Source organism: Rana temporaria, chromosome 1 (genome assembly GCF_905171775.1).
Source record: "Rana temporaria chromosome 1, aRanTem1.1, whole genome shotgun sequence".
Lineage (NCBI taxonomy): Eukaryota > Metazoa > Chordata > Amphibia > Anura > Ranidae > Rana > Rana temporaria.
Window position 1 is genome coordinate 321,262,686 of NC_053489.1, and position 18,304 is coordinate 321,280,989.

General features: G+C 41.4%; 1 protein-coding gene across 1 annotated transcript in view; it reads right to left on the reverse strand.

Annotated features, from left to right (window-relative positions):
• The window catches only part of SH3GL2 (SH3 domain containing GRB2 like 2, endophilin A1), a 188,218-nt gene that overhangs the window by 34,965 nt on the left and 134,949 nt on the right, over positions 1 to 18,304 (reverse strand). The window contains exon 2 of the mRNA XM_040360127.1: positions 2,681 to 2,749. Within this exon, the coding sequence (XP_040216061.1) occupies positions 2,681 to 2,749 (69 nt within the window). The remainder of the gene's footprint in view (positions 1 to 2,680; positions 2,750 to 18,304) is intronic.

The window sequence follows — 18,304 nt, forward strand, 5'->3', positions numbered from 1 at the left end:
CCCATTAATTGGTTACAGGTGGAGATGACCAGACCTGCTCTTTTTTTGTAACCCCTCCAACTACAGGATAAAGTTGTCACTGGTTAGACGGTGGGTACCACCCTCTCTTCTGTATTGTTTTGGTTCAGACTATTCAGCTGGGAGGACATCTCCAGGGTTTTCTTATTCGGAGGGTTTTGAAGGGTTGGAAACATCTGACTTGCTTCCCTGATTCTCAGCACCTGTTTTCCGTGCACAACTTAACAACATCCTCTCCATGTTTCTCCTCTATCTGTTTCTGCATATAGGGCTTTTCCTTTTTCTTGGGCACGCTTTGTCACTAATCTTTAGGATTAGTGAACTTGTTGCCGAGGACAAGTGCTCAGTTGGTGGTAACTGGGCAGAGGATGTGCTTATCACAGAATTATTTTTTGATCTCATGTTGATTCTTCAAATCTCAGCAAATTCCAATTTTTTATGGGTTTACCGCCTTTTTCTTTCCTAGCTGGTCTTACCTCCTACTGATTTTTTTCCACTTACTCTTTCCTCATTGGCGCAGCCATTGCTGCCCATGGAATGTTTTTTTTTTTTTTTGGATGAGAGATATGGCATTTAGGTAGATGGGAAGCATTTCATTTTTTGCTATATGTTCGTACACACCTTTTTTTCCGATTTCATGTTCCTCCCCAGCTATACTTTGGATCATCGTTAACTCCTTAGTTTATCTGGCCGCTTGCTATGCTGAATTTTGACACTGTGGAGAGAACCTTGCATTTTCTTTTGAAGTTGCCAGAATTCATTATCAGTTTTCATGGCCTTTGCTGGTTGCTGGTGTTACCTGAGCTGTTATGCCTCAGACAATTGGTTTCAGGTCCCTTCATTCTTATCATTCATCTATGGGTAACGATGAAGGGCATTACCGATCTGTAGATTTAATCTCTTCCCTTAACCATGTTATTGCTCAATGTTGTGCTGCTTTTACCAATCTATCTTTTTTTCCAACATTGTCTCTTTTTTTGGTTTGGGCCCATCACACACTGTGTTCTCGTTTCTGGTTCTTGTTTGGAGGCGTTTCGTCGCATGGTGAATGCTCAGAATTGGTGGCATTGTTGTCCACCACAGAGTTCTTGAGGGAGATAACAGTAGTAGTAGGCCTTATGGGGTTCATTAAATGATTTATATGTTTAATCTTGGCTTACAATCTGGTGTCGAGCAGGTGTTGGTTGCGGTGGGGCACTCGTCAGTGTACCACCGACTACCACTGTGTGTGGTGGTTTTGACCTTGCCAGCAATAGGTAATGCTTTATGGGCTATACCCTAGAGTAAAATTCTGGGGTCAGTCTAATGCATGTCTGGCACTGATGGTAAGGACAGGCCTCTTAGACTATGTGAGTTTATGTTTTATGGGAGCTCACAGTATAACTGTGGCTGGCATTGTTTGGTACATTTGGAAAGTTGTTAAATTTGCAAGGTTCAATAAAGCTGTGGCCTTGCCCTATTTCCTACTTAATCAGCTTCTGTGTATTTTTGGGGGGCAAGGTATCAGTTTATGAATGGATCATAAATGGGCCTATGCTTCTCAGCAGTCATGCCTCTGTGCTGTATGGGGGGGGGGAGCTCTGTACTATGTAGGGGAGGTAATTTTTGGTTGGACATTAGCCTGTGTATTGCCTGCTCCTGAACTCTGCACTATTTACACTTTTAGTACCTTTCATACTCTTACGCTTGGCTATATACATCATTGGCAATTGTCCCGGATTTGCTGGGATAGTCAAACTTTTTAATTGATTGTTCCTGGACTGCTATGTCTCAGTCTGTGACCTAAAAATACAGTGCAAGCCTTACTAAGCTTACTGCACATCTTAGTGTTATTGTGCATTCGCCAATCACACTAATGACAGTCTTCCCTTGTTGCCAGGACTTCCCTTTGCACCTCCCTAAGTTCAGTGTCAGGACATACTATATTATCATGATTATACAGGACTTGTATAGCTAGAGAGGTCAGCAGGGCTTCTTTTCTGGACAAGGCTAGGCATCAGCTTCGCAACAGGAGAGCTCAGCAGGCTTCCTGGCAGTACTAGTGCCTTTCTGCCCTGTAGCCACTGTCCACTGAGGAGGTCTGTCATTAAAATATGGTAAATATTTTTTCCATTAAAAGCTTAATTTTGTTTTATTGTGAACATGTAATGGAATAAGGTTGCAGCCCCCCCCCCCCCCCCAATTTTAAGCACCAGCCGCCACTGCGGCTTTTCTTCTTGGAGTAGGTACCTATTTCTGACAGGAACCTGCCCCATTTCGCCCCACCACTTCCTGCCCGCAACCTCAGCCTGGGAAAGTATATATTTATAAAAAGACAGCAGTTACCATATTTGTTTTTTTCTTCCAGAGCGAAGTTCCTCTTTAAAGTGAAAGTAAACCCTTTTATCGTTTTCCACCAAGGATGATCCCAATCTTCAACTGCTATGATGCTGCACATGTGATCAGTTATGACCCCAGCCATTAGATGATTTGACAGTTTGGTTGAGAGTGAATGTAAAGTTTTTTTTGGAATTGTTAAAAATCGATGGGTTTACTGCCGCTTTAAGTAAAAAAGGCATCTAAATTCTCATCTTGCAACTAAACAGGAAAAAGATTAAATACAAACAACACACAAATCTTATTGAGAAAGGTTGAACCGAAAAAAAATTATCACTGTACTTACTCTTTCCATTTCTTTAAAATCATCGTCAAGCTTGGTGCCTTCGGCCCCTCCAACCTTCTCACTCACTTTCTGTAATAAAATTAGACAGAGAGACAATCAGTATAATAAATTCAACACTGAAGAACTGCACTCAATAAAAGAGCCTACTTAAGAAATGAGCTAACAACAATTACAATCACTTTCAATCATCCCCCTTGCAGAGCTTCCCAGATTCTTCAATTAAAATTTGTGTGTGTGTGTGTATCAATTGTCTAACTTTGTCTAGAAACTTGTTGGACAAAAAACAAGGATTGTCATTTTATCACTTGAACCTGTAGGTACATCAGAGGTCATTTATAAAAAATGAATGCATTGTAAAAGTAGAAGTAACATATTTTTCACGAGAATTTCTAATGATGATGAGTGTTGAAGACACGGCTCAAAATTTCAAGTCCTGAGCTACTAGCCAGGCCTCAAGGGTTACTCGCCACCAGTTGCCCGCCTAACCCCTACCATGTCCCGCCTCTAATCCCATCCCTAAACCCGCCCTCATAAATTATCTCATGAAATAACACTACTTTTTTATGTTTTGAATAACTTAATTCTGTTTTTATGCAGAATTAAGTTATAAAAATATTAACAACTTCATCCGTGCCCACCAATGCCACCTGCCCGTGTCCACCAATGCAGCCTGTGCCCGCCAATGCAGCCTGCCCGTGTCCACTAATGCAGCCTGCCCGTGTCCACCAATGCAGCCAGCCTGTGTCCCCCATAATGCAGCCTGTGTCCCCCATAATGCAGCCTGTGTCCCCCATAATGCAGCCTACCTGTGGATGGGAAGAGAAGAGCCATTGCTTGATGATCAGAGCAGAGAACATCACAGCTTTCATTTCAATAGCTGTGTGTTCCCCTGCGGCGCACCGTCACATAAGCCCCTCCTCTTGTCCGGGGAACTTTGATACATGTCACCTGTCCTAGGATTGGATGGTGATCTGTCTATTAAAGTCCCGGAAAAAGAGGAGGGGCTTATGTGACCGGGCACGGCGTGGGGAACACACAGCTATTGAAACGAAAGCTGTGATGTTCCCTGCTCTGATCATCCAGCCGGCGGCTCTTCCCCTCTGATCGGCGGTGCTCGCCCCCCCCGGGGTCCCAGGCAGCCCTTCTTGCCAGGACTCAAAAACCACTAGCAAAAAAGCCTGCTATACCTCATTTCAGAGCTCTTCTCAGCAATCACATAATCGGCTGGGCTTTCTTCTCTCCCTATCTGATAGATGCAGTGGGCGGGGCCGAGATTCCCCCCGCTGATGTCAATCGGGAAAGGAGAGGGAGAGCCAGCCGATCATGTGATCGCTGAGAAGAGCTTTGAAATGAGGTATAGCAGACTTTTTTTTATAAAATCACTCGCACAGGGGCACACATGATTAGAACACAGAGGTGAAAGTTATTTGAGCAGCAGGAGTTGAAGGGGCAGGCACTGTCACACGCTGACAAGCAGAGAGCGGAGGTACCTATTTATGAGAGAGAGCACAGAGGAGACAGATAGCAGGCTACGGATGAAGGAGAGACTTACGGATGACTCTGGTGTCAGAGCTCAGCAGCCCTGTTATATTGGAGTCAGCGTACAGGGAAGAGGGTATAGTCAGGCAGGATCAGACAGATATTACAGGTGTTACAGGGATTTTAAAAGCAATGGCAAACCCGCTGATCTCACAGGTTTAATCTGACAGAACACCACTGATTTGAAAAACAAACATCAAAACAGTGTGAGGGATTTGAAAATACTGTATTTCAATATATAAGCTGAGTTTACTGTTAAAAATAAGGGTGAAATGAAAGACTCTGGTGGGTGCAACAAGATGCCCACTTGCCGCCTTCTCACTGTATCCTTACTATGAGTGCAGGGTGTAGCAAGATGGCGGCAACGAAACGTTACATCTGTTACAAATTCTGATGGGTCGTCTAATCTAACAAAACACAAGCAATTCAGGAAGTTGTGAAAAGAGATTGACAGCAGTCAGGCAGAACTCGCAACAATAAAGGAGAATTTTCAAGTAAGATTAGATTGGGTTGTCAAAAATAACTATTGTTTGTATTGTTATTACAATGTTGATGTTCTAAAATAACAATGACCAAAAGATTATTTTAGGCCCCTTTCACACAATCGTTCAGGTCCACCTGTCAGTTTTGACGGTGGACCTGAATGGCCGTTCCATTCAGTCCTATGGAGCGTCGGATGTCAGCGGAGACATGTCCGCCGACATCCGACCTGATCCGCCAAAATCGGACGGATAGCGATACGTCCCCATCCGTCCATGGCGGATCGGATCAGGTAAGATCTAGCGATACGTCCCCATCTAGCGATACGTCCCCATCCGTCCATGGCGGATCGGATCAGGTAAGATCTGATGAAAACGGACATGCTGTCCGTTTTCATCAGATCTCCCCATAGGAGACAGCGCCGCTGCACAAGCCCCTCCCCGCTCAGTGAGCAGAGAGGGACTTGGCATCTGCCGGCTCAGTGGAGATCTGCGGAGAGATCTCCGATAGCGACGGAGTCCGCCTGTGTGGAAGAGGCCTTAATTGAAAACGGACAATCAGTAGAAACAAACAGAAGGCTAGCTGATCAGTATAGATCATTATAAGACATAGGCCCCTTTAACACAGGCATTTGTTTTATCAGTTCAGTCACGTTTAAAAAAAAAGGTTTACATCATTTTTTCCTCAGTTCGCATCAGTTTTCCATTCGTTTTGAACATCCACTTAATCACTTGAGTCCCAGAGCCATTTTTTCAATTTTAGGTCTAAAGATTGCGGTCATTCTGCCCCGCCACTAGACTACACAAAAGGGGAAGAGTCACCCATTGACATCAACTTTATTTCAGTAGAAGGATGAAACCAGCTCCTTTTCCGGCACTATAAAGTATAGAAAAAAAAAGACAGTTGCATTTAAAGACATCAATGACAGTCAGGCCTGACAAGTGAGGGAGTCTATCTGTACACACTGCCCCCTCACTGTATATACTGCTCCTCTCCTGCCCCCCCCCCCATCTGAAGTACACATAGCCTCTCCACCCGTAGCTGCATTCAATGTGCAGATGGCAGTTTCTAACAACCAATGCAAAAACGGATGCAAAAATGGACAGTTTGTCTGTTTACATCCGTTTGTTTAACGGAACAAAAATCAGGTTTTGATCCATTTAAAAAGAAACAGATGTGGAAGGATGTGGATGTAAACGGACGCTCATCAGTTTGCACATAGGAATGCATTGCTGTCCATTTTTCAGCCGCCAGCAGACTGATGAAAAACGGACATACGAAATGCCCGTGTAAAAGGGGCCTTAAGAATCTAGCATTGTTACTCAACAGAATACTACAAAGACACAGAAGGGGGGGGGGGGAGTGAAGCTTGAGTGACAAGTGATAGACAGCTAAGAAAGAAAAACAGCTAAGAGGCGACAAAAAATCCAATCAAAGTTGAGACTTTTCAAGGGTGCCAGGCAAAGTGGGGGAGATGTCAGGGTCCAAAAAGAGACAATGTACCGGCAAGACTTGCCAACAAAGCACCTACGTTTATAACCTCAGGTTCTACAGGGCACAGTTAGTACAGACAGTTGAAAGCAAGAGGTGGACCGAGTAAGGAAGGGATTCATCCAGATAGATAAGAGACATACTGCCAGCAAAAGGAAAGCCATGCAAGGAAAAGAAACAAAAAAGAGAGAAAAACGCGCAGAGGGTCACATAAAGCAAGACTGAATTCAGGCTTCTAGATCTTTACAAAGGACTATGGCCCAGCTGTCAGATTCTCTACACACAAGTGCTGCTCCTCCTTTAGATATTGACAGGCAGCAGGCTATCAATTCTTTGTGCTGGCAAGCAGTTGCCATGGAAATTTACAAGGAACCCAGTCTTTGCTTTGCTGTGAGCGCAAAATGCAGTAGAAGCTAGGTTTTAAAATGGAAAGGCATCATTTAAAAAAGGGAGGCAATCTCATAGGCTGAATTCGATAAAAATTACTGCACTACATAACAGTCAGCAGATTTAGAATGATTCCAAAACCCAGTTTGTACCGTATATATTTATTCAACACAACTACATAATTATATTTTACAAAAAAATAGGTATACAGTAATATTGTGTGTGCACTAAAATTTGATGTATTTTTATTTATTTTTTTGGAAAAATATGTATTTAATTGATAGCAGCGCTAATATCGTGCTGCATAAAAAATTGCAACTATCGTAATTTTATTCTCCAGGGTCTCTGCTTTTAGAAAATAAACGTATGCTTTTTGTGGGATATAAAGTAAATTTGAGCAAAATAAATGCAGATTTGAACATGTGTGTGAAAAATGTAAAAGTTGCCCCGATTGACTTAATGAATATCTAAACCTAAAAAACAAAAATGTAATATATTTTGACTTTTCAGTCTTTAGGCTGCATTCGTTTTCATTCTCAGGATTTTTTCACCTGGAAGCCTGGCAAATAAAAACACACTTCCTGTCTCTGGGTGGCTACTCTCACTCCTCTCACAGTAAGTGACAAGACACTGCATTTCTAGAAAATATAGCTGCTATTTCCCGTATTGGTTGTGAAGGCTCTTAGCCTGATAAATGAAACCATGTGCAGCCACTACATCTAGGAAATTGTAAACTGTAATATATTACAATTTTAGTTCTTCAGTTTTTTCATGTAGTTAAAAATAGCTGAGCAAAGTAGCAAACTACATTTACCACTTGAAATATGCATATACCAGCCCCACCATAATTAAACAATGCAGAGGTCTTCATTTATTTACATGTCGCTGTAAACTATCAAAAGCATTTTTTAGTTTCATATCCCTGAATTGGTTTGTTTGTCCCTGCAAATGATATACTGTACAGTACCATCATACTTCACCAGAGGGAGCTGTTCCTTACCATTTCAAAACAGCAGGGTTTCTGTAGAAAATAGTACATCATTTTATTTTTTTCTGAAAATTCTACTAACTGTACCAAATTCACTTACTGGGGAAAAAAATGGCAGCTCAAAGTACTTTCCTCCTTGTAAATTTGAATATTAACCATTTAAGGACCAAGCCTATTTTTTACACTGCGTGTTTACAAGTTAAAATCATGTTTTTGCTAGAAAATTACATAGAACCCCCAAACATTATACACACACACACAGGGCCGATCCTAGGCAGGGTGCACGGGGTGCTCCGCACCCAGGCGCCGCAGACAGAGGGGGGGGCGCCAAAGCTCCAAAGTGCTCCCCTCCCTCCTCCTTGTCTGTGTCCAGAGGCAGAGTGCCTGTAGCGGTTGCTGCGGTTCCCCATCCCGCTTGCTCTCTCCACTGGCAACTAACAAGAGCGCAAACCTCCCCGCTGTCCCCAGAATCCGGGTTGGGTACCGCAGCGGAGCCTAGTACCGAAACACGTTCCGGCACTAGGCTCCATCAATAAATTCTGTCCAGTGTGCATGGAGCAGTCTCCTGTCTGCCCCGCCCCCTCTGCGTGTGTCGGCTCTTCTCCCATAGGCGGTGTGATGAGAGGCTTCTGGGTTGGCTGTAGCTGCTGCCAATCATCCTGTGCACTCACAAAAATGCTCTCAGAGTGCCACCCTCCTAGTAACCAAAGACCCCCTGCAATGTGCTTCTGCTCCCAGCATGCCCGAGCTACAGGGATCTATTGGACAGGTACTGATCTATGGGGACTCCTGATGTGGGGGGCTCTGATGGGGGACACCTGCTGGGGGGCTCTGATGGGGGACACCTGCTGGGGGGCTCTGATGGGGGACACATTTGTAAAGGGGAGGAGTTAGTAAGATGACCACGCCCATGTAGGGGCACAGCAATATTTCTGCACCCGGGCATCTGTGACCCTAGGATCGGCCCTGCACACACATTTTATATATATATATATATATATATATATATATATATATATATATATATTCACTGAGCAGCAAGTGATATCACTTGTGGTGTATTTCAGTTATCTTGCAAACCTGGCCTGTTAGTGGGCCCCGATGACAGGGTTGATGACCACTGCCCTAGAGAATAAAATGACGGTCGTTGCAATACATTATGTCCTACTGTATTTGCACAGCGCTCTTACAATTTTTTTTTTTTTTTAAATACACTTTTTTTGAAAAAAAAAAGGAAAAACTGTAAGGTTAGCACAATTTGCTCTATATTGTGAAAGATTATGATAAGCCAAGTATATTGATACCCAACATGTCATGCTTCAAAATTGTGATGTAAACATCCCTTGTAATAGAAAAAAAAATCATGACAAGACCTCTTTAATGTGAGATCTGGGGTCAAAAAGGTTTCATATCTCACATTCACACTTAAAAGCAATAAAAAAAAAAAAAAAATGTCCATTTAAGGCCATTGGGCGAAAGTGACGCTCCGGTCCTCCAAGGGCATAGAGTGGAGTAGGGACCATAATGTCCTCACTCGATTTACTGCCCATCAGGCCACCAGGACTGGATTGCCTCCACCGCTTCCAGTGGCTCCTGTAAGCACACAGGAGGAGGGGGGGCACTTCTCCCGCCGCCCATAAAAATGATCTTGTGGTGAATATGCCGGGGAGACCACTTTTATGTTACAGCGGACCACACGCTGTAGAAAAAATGTCGGAGTTGTGCTAGCTATCTGCTCGATTTTGAAGCCTATTGGAGCCTCTGGCTCTAATCAGGTGCTTAAAAAACAAAAACAAAAAAACACTGCTGTAATTCATGCACGTGAATAGGGGGTGGCCGCAGCATGGTATGCATGAATCTACCCATTACCATATAGGGGGGTTGAGTGGAGAAAGGGGGAGGCAAGTTATCCTTGCTATCTGGGTACTCACTTATAGCTTCCACCGGCCACTGTTCAGTGAGGAACAGGTTAATACTCACAATGCTACAGGATGGGTACACACTTTCCAGCTTCCACCGGGCACTCTTCAGCAAACTGGCTCTATGTTTAGAAAGTTTGGAGACTCCTGTTCTGGAAGCCTCTGGAAGGCAACCTGTGAGATCCACAACAGCCCAAATAAATCAATATCTGCTCCACTGATTACAGAGGAGTCAAAAAACACTGAATTCTAGCATCCCATCTAGGAGGGTGCTATACATATTTGTCCATGTGTATTTGTGTTTAGAATTTTGCAGATCAGAAAATGGTATGCCCTAAAAATTGTGTGAATGGCATTTATTTTTCCAAGCTTTTCCTAAAACGCGCCATATTTTTGACCAATATATAGACTCTGGGATTTGAAAATATGGATAACCCCAGCAAAACCTGACAGTTCTAAGTTGTAGCAAGTGCACAGCAAAGGGTAAATGTAACTGCTTGCGGACCGTATACTGTACATATATACGGGGCAAGGCGACTCTCCTGAGCTGGATCATGTACCTAGTACGTGATCCAGCTCTTATGGGTTGAGGGCGAACAGGTGCCGGTGGACTTTGTCCGCCGGTGCCCACCGACTGTTCATTACACAGGCAGTACGGCAGGCTGCCTATGTAAACAAGGCAAATTGCCATCAGCAGGGAAGACATTGATCCTGTGTCCCTACAAAGCAGGGACACAGATCTATGCCTTCCGCTAGTACAAGCACCTCCCACAGTTTAGTAAAACACCAGCTAGAAACACATTTAACCCTTTAATCTCCCCTGAGGTTAACCCCTTCCCAGTGTCATTAGTACAGTGACAGTTCATATTTTTTTTAGCACTGATCACTGTATTTGTGCCACTGGTCACGAAAAAACTTCAAAAGTGTAAGTGTCCCAACTGTTAGCCGCAATATCGCAGTCCCGCTATAAGTTGCTGATTACTAGAAAAATATAAATAAACATTTCCATACAAATATCCCATAGTTTGTAGACACTATGGGCCAGATTCAGAAAGGAGTTACGACGGTGTATCTCCAGATACGCCGTCGTAACTCTGAAGTGAGGCGTCGCATCTCTGCGCCTGATTCATAGAATCAGATACGCCTCACTGTTGCCTAGATACGAGCGGCGTAAGTCTCCTACGCCGTCGTATCTTGGGGTGCATATTTATGCTGGCCGCAAGATGGCGCTTCCGTTGATTTCCGCGTAAAATATGTAAATGAGCTAGATACGCCGATTCAGAAATGTACGTGCGCCCGGAGCATTGATTTACGTCGTTTACGTAAGGCTTTTTTCGGCGTAAAGTTACCCCTGCTATATAAGGCATAGCCAATGTTAAGTATGGACGTCGGGACAGCGTAAAACTTTGCGGCGTTTACGTCGTTTGCGCAAGTCGTACGCGAATAGGGCTGTGCGTAAGTTACGTTCACGTCTAAAGCATTGACTATTTGCGGCGTGATTTGGAGCATGCGCACTGGGATACTTTCACGGACGGCGCATGCGCCGTTCGTTAGGAGCATCAATTACGTAGGGTCATGAGTCATTAGCATACAACACGACCACTACATGCCTACTTTGAATTAGGCGGGCTTACGCCGGACCAGTTACACTACGCCGCCGTAACTTAAGGTGCAAGTTCTTTCAGAATACGGGACCTGCCTCACTAAGTTACGGCGGCGTAGTGTATCTGAGATACGCTACGCCCGCCTAAAGATAGGCACATCTTTCTGAATCTGGCCCTATGACTTTTGCACAAGCCAAAATCTTTTTTTATTTTTTATTCTATTTATTTTTTCACCAAAAATATGAAGCAGAATGCAAACTGGCCTAAATTGATGAAGAAATTAGATTTTTTTTACTGGATGTTTTTTTTTTTAATTGTCTGTTTTTTGTTGTTTATAGCGCAGAAAAAAAACACAGATGTGATCAAATAACACCAGAAGAAAGCTCTATTTGAGAGAAAAAAATAAAAAGGACATACATTTTATTTGGGTACAGTGTCGCACGACTGCATAATTGTCAGTTACAGTAACGCAGTGCTGTATCGAAAAAAATGGTCTGGTCATAAAGGGGGGGGGGTAAATCTTCCGGTGCTGCAATGATTAAAGTCCAGCTTTAGGAAATAGTACCAAGAATTCTCAATTAACCCGATCCCTAAATGGCTTTAAACTTACTGAGAATTTCAGTCGCATATATTCTTTAGGTTCAACATGCTGAAGCTGCATATTCACTTGTAGCATGTGTCACTTACAGTTTCCATTTAGCCATTTTGCCATCATAGCGTTGATGTTATCAGTGTTAAATTTTACAGCATACGATTACGCAAGGTCAGAGGAAATGAAAATCAACTACAATACAATAATGTGCAGAGACACACTGTCATACTTAAAAAGTGTGCAGTATAACTGTACTGCTCAGAATATGACAAACGCATAATTTCTTCAATGTGCACATAGTTAGTATTTGGAATAATTAAATGAGGGTTACCACTACAGTTTATGGTTTTCTTTACTTGAATGGGTGATTTTCTTTACTAGGAATGGGTGTCTTGGGTCTTGACTAATAATCTGACATCTGTGGCAAAGCCAAAGATTGCCTGCTAACCTAAAAAGATACATTTTAATGTAAGTTAGGAGGTTTGTGTGTTAATAATAAAAAAAAAAAAATTATTTATGATACCGCAATACACAATAGTGTATAAAGTAACACCTTCAGTACACCACAGGGTACAGATGTAAATGCACTCAGTATTGCTATATGCTGTGATGCCCCACAAAAAAACACATGCACTACGTAGTGTACACCCTGGCGCATTCTTGGCATGTCAAGAATAGAGTCAAGTGTCGCAGGAGAAACCTCTCTAATGGCCAAAGAGGGGCATCCCAGGACCTGCAAAGAAATGACAGGGAAGAGGACATTGGAGATGGAATGATTAGGAGCATAGACCTATCATTGCCGAAGGAGCACACACTAGGCGGAAACCATACCATAATGTGCAAGTACGCTGTGCCTACTAGCACAGTAGGGTAAGAGCCCATACCACCCCGGGGGACCTTATTTATTTATTACAGGTACTTCTATAGCACTGTCAATTTACTGTACACAGTGCTTTACATATACACTCACCAGCCACTTTATTAGGTAGACCTCTTCAATCACTTGGTAACACAAATTGTTAGTCAGCCAATCACATGGCAGCAACTCAATGCATGGTGAAGACAGCTTGCTGAAGTTCAAACCGAGCATCAGAATGGTGAAGAAAAGGGATTTAAAATATAACTCAAGACAAAATATATATATATTTTTTGAGTTTTGGATAGAGTGGAGAGGGATTAGAACACCTATCAATTTATATTACTGTCAGTGGCCCTATTAGGGAGATTCACTCTGTTTATTTGTCCCATTTACCATTATCATGATAATAAAAAGTAATCATAAAATTTTGGGTCGTCTCCAAAAAGGTAATAGAATGGAAATCTTCCAATGGGGACACTAGTTCAGGTGACTTGAGGGTCCCCAAGGATTTCCTGTTACTTCCTGTTTGGCTACAGGACAGGAAGTGAAGGGAAATCTCCCCAATGGGACACAGATGGCGAAACAAAATCTGACAGGGGTTATAACCATCCCTTGCTCTATCCAAAATGAAAACAAAAGTTTTGCCTATAGTTCTACTTTAAGTGACTTTGAACGTAGCATGGTGCCAGACAGGCTGGTCTGGGCATTTCAAAAACTGCTGGTCTACTGGAATTTTAACACACAGCCATCTCTAGGGTTTACAGAGAATGGCCTGAAAAAGAGAAAATATTCAGTGAACGGCAGTCGTGTGGACAAAAATGCCTTGTTATCAGAGGAGAATGGGCATACTGGTTCGAGATGATAGACAGGCAACAGTAACTCAAATAACCACTCTTTACAACCAAAGTATGCAGTATACCATCTCTGAACCCACAACACATCAGACCTTGAATCAGATTGGCTACAGCAGCAGATTTGGACACTGGAAAATAGAATATTGGGAAAATGGTGCCTGGTCTGAGGAGTCTTGATTTCAGATGGAAGGTTCAGAATGTAGCGTAAGTAACATGAAAGCATGGATCCATCCTGCCTTGTATGAACAGGACAGGCTGGTGGTGGCATAATGGTGTGGGGGGTATTTTCTTGGCAGGCTTTGGGCTCCATAGTAACAATTGAGCAGTTTTTAAACACCTACCTGAGTATTGTTGCCGACCATGTCCATCCCATTATGACATGGGTGCTCAACTTGTGGCCCTCCAGCTGTTGCGGAACTACAAGTCCCACGAGACATTGCAAGGCTGACAGTTACAAGTGTGACTCCCAAAGGCAGAGGAATGATGGGACTAGTTCCGCAACAGCTGGAGGGCCACAGGTTGAGTACAAATGCTTTATGACTACAGTGTACCCATTTTCTGATGGCTACTTCCAGAAGGATAATAGACCATGTCACAAAGTTCAAATAATTTCAAACTGGTTTCTTGAACATGACAATGAGATCACTGTACTCCAATGTCCTCCACAGTCACCAGATCTCATCCAATAGAGCACCTTTGGGATGTGGTGAAAGGGACATTGACATCATGGCTGTGCAGCCGACAAATCTGCAGCAACTGTGTGACGTTATCATGTCAATATGGACCAAACTCTCTGAGGAAGGTTTCCAACACCTTATTGAATCTATGTCATGAGGAATTAAGGCCATTCTGAAGGCAAAAGGGGGTCCAGTACTAGCAAGGTGTACCCAATATAGTGGAAAGTGAGCATGTATATATAAATTGTAAAGAATTTCTATGCATACACACACACACACACACACACACACACAGCATGTTGTAGTATGAAAAAAGCAGCAGAAGAAATGTACGAGAAAATAAGATAAAATAAAAGCCAACATGTCTAGCTGCACAGAGGTTACATAACAAGACATGCACTAATCTAGCAAAGCTAAGATAATTTTGACATTAAACTAACAGGATATTGGTGCATTACAAACACAGATGCAAACAACTGTGTAGTTATGCAGCTTTTAAGGTACATTTCTTTTTTGAAATAGAAAATGTATAATAAACCTAAGCTTCAAGCAAATTCAGCAATCCATTAGGTTTTCATATAAACTGAATGACCTCCAGCTAAAGCACAGCCCAGAGGTTCAGGATGGATAGAAGCTTAATCATGCTCTAATGGACATCCCTTAGTTATGCTAGTATTGCTTTTATTCATTTTTAAACAAGGGCACACGACAATTGATTTGGATTGTGTGTACTCTGGAATCCTGAGTGCTGTCTTATTGAGTTCCCAGGCTTTACTTCCTCCTGCTTTTCTCATCAGTATTTTGTAACACCTGTAATGTAGCTTGACCTGTGTACTTAGTCATTGACGTCTATACGTTTGTTTGATAGCCATTTGTTTGCTTTGCCATACTTGGGTCACAATTATTTTATCCGTCTTTAACCACCAATTCACAAACCCCTTTTTTCTAATTTTGTGTTGTGTTCCCTCAATGTTGTTGCAATTCTGGTCAAACATTTCCTATTTTGGTAAATGGGTATCTGAGACATAATACTAGAAGTAATAGAGTGTTTCAATTCTGTTGAAGGAAACATCAAGTAGTATCACCTGTTGGTGACGCTAGAAAAAAAGAAGAATTATTTAACGAAATGATCTGAAGGTCGCCATGTAAACCCTGAAGGGCCAAATGCAACACCTGGGTTGCAAATTCAGCAAACTAGAATATAAATGTCAAAATGTGACGTTGATACTTGCTTAGGGTTTATTTTTCTTAGTAGCTGTTGAATGACTCATCTTGTGTCGCCGAGCATGAAAAATAGGACAACACATCCTGAAAATATATGAGAAATGTTATTTTATGCTCTGGCGAACAGAAGAGATGGACAATATAAAATGTTTCCTTTAACTGAATTTGATTGAGTTTATAAAGTTTATTTCAAGCAGCCTTGGAGAACTCATTAAGATGCCTTTTGCTCGGTTCAGTCAATGACCTGCTTTATTTGTTCCGGAGCAATTGACAAAGGTTGCATTTATTCTGGGGACTCTGCTATAGAGTTCCATTATTTTCCTGTTTCTGGTAATGATTATATATAAACAAAGCAGCCTTGTGTTCACAATGAATTTCCCATATTGATATTATCTACATATGCATTCAGTAAGATGAAAGCTCTACATAAAACTAATCTCATTGTACATTATTACTGAAATCTGCTTATTCCTATTTTGTTTTACTTTTACCTATTTCGAGGCATCAAAGCCTATCTCTAACCAAAACTCTTTTTTTATTTAGTTTCAAACTAGAAGAAGATTAAAACATATGTAAGGTTTTACTGGCTTCGTTGTCCTTGTTGGGGAGATTCTTCTTCACTTCCTGTATGCGAGACATCTGTCACTATGACAGAAAATGAGAAAATACGTCCATTGTAGACAGTAAAATATATGAAAAAAAGTTAGAAAATTTCTCCACTAGTTAAAACTATTTTTATTGCGGACTGTCTCCGTTATTTCCCCTCATTCTTGTCTCAGTTACTTGTAAATGAACAGTATATATGGAGGCTTTTGTGAACTTTAATGGTACTGCCATTAGACACCAGTAATAAAAACATATTTTATTATAAAACTGATCATTAAAAAAAGGGAAGGCTTACATATACATACACATGCCAATTATTTAGGCACTAAAAACGCTCTCTAATAGTCAGGTAAATACAGAGTAATACTAATGACAGGATAGTACAGTATATCACATAAGTCCTATCGACATGTTTCGTGGTCTATTGCGCTTCCTCAGGAGCAGACAAATATCTATAGAGAAATAATCCAAGCTATAACATCTCATCAAACTCAAAGAAACAGGATCTCTTTAGAGACACAAAATTAGGCTTGTCATAGGCCAGAAGGGCCAAAACTGTAACGGACAGCGTAGGTAAACGTCTCCCAGACGGGCATGCGAGTTTACTCGCAGTGTCCCTTTTGGCTGGGTGCCTTCCTGGCCTATTGTAAGCCTTTTTTTTTTGTGTCTCTAAAATGATCACGTCTCTTTGAATTTATGACATACCTTTGTTAAAAATGTTATTGTTTGCCTATAGATATTTATGCTTTCTACTCCTGAGGAAGTGGCAAAAGCTAGTGTCGAGAAGAATTGGATAGGACTTATGTGATAGACTGTACCATCCTGTCATAAGTATCACTCTGTATTTATCTGACTACTAGAGGATCTTTTTATTGCCTAAGAATCGTCATGTGTATGTATATGTAAAGGATCAGTTTTGTAATAAAATATGTTTTTATAACTAATTACTGGTGTCTATGGCAGTACCATTAAAGTCCACAAAAGCCTCCACAAATGGTTTTAAACAATTAAAACAGTTTGATAGAACAATATTATGAGCCAACAACACAATCATGATGTAAAAAGACATAATTTCTTGGTTTAGGACTGCACATATTCATTATACAGCTGCAGTCTTCCTAGAATTTTTTTTAAAAGGCTACCAGGTGATAGGGTGCAATAACACATTTTCTGAAAAAAAAAATAGGAATTAGCCCTGGTTCACACTGGTGCGGTTTGACATGCGATTTGACAATTTTTTTGCAGGTGAAAAAATATGTGCATTTTTTTTTAGGACCCTGACCCACCGTCACAATTAGAATGGCGATTGGGGAGAGCCTGCAGGAGCGGGAACATGTTACAAGCTACACCCTAAAAATTGGGTAGAATATGTAACATGTTCCCAAAGGTGAACTTATTATTGTACCATAATTTTTCTCCATAATTTTTCTACAATTTGCAGGCAAACAGCATTAATGCCACGTACACGCGATCATTTTTCAGCATGAAAAAAAACTGTTTTTCAGCATGTTTAAAAAACGATGTTTTTCCAACTTCATCATTAAAACGACGTAGCCCACACACCATAATTTTTAAAAAATTATCTAGCAAAGCACGGTGACGTACAACACGTACGACGGCACTTTGGGCTGCTTTCGTTGATTCTGTGTTAGTAAAAGACGATTTGCGCTTTTTTGTCTGTTACAGCGTCATGAACGTGCCATACTCCATTATGAACGGTAGTTTTACCAGAACGAGCGCTCCCGTCTCATAACTTGCTTCTGAGCATGCATGTTTTGTTTTTTCGTCGTTTTAGCCCACACACGATCATTTTTTTACAACCCGAAAAACGACATTGTTAAAAACGACGTTAAAAAATGCAACATGTTTGAATTTTTTTTTGTCGTTTTTCAGAACCTGAAAAATTATATGTAGCCCACACACACACGATCATTTTAAATGACGTTTTTGAAAAACGACATTTTTTTCATGCTGAAAAATTATTGCGTGTACGCGGCATAAGGCTTCACACATTTGGTATCCATTTACCCATTGCCTCATCCTATTATGTACAAAAACATTGTGTTTCTGGGCAACACAATTTGTTTTAGTGTATTTTTTCCTGAAATATAGGTTTGTATAAACAGCTGCGCAAATAATTGACATAAATCCTGTTCTGTGAGTTTTAAGTTTATAGCTCAAAATGCAGATTTTTAACATGCGTACAAAAAAAAAATGTAAAATTGCTCTACAGAGTTACTGCAAATTTTTAAACGCTTTAACACAAAATGAATTGAAGCACATGTTTTAGAGGTGGAGAAATTATGTAGGAGTTTTTAACCCAGCAAGGTAGTCAATTGGTTAGCACTGTTGCCTTTTCATTACAGAATTGATTGTTCTAAAATCTAAGCGTTAGTGGCGCTTT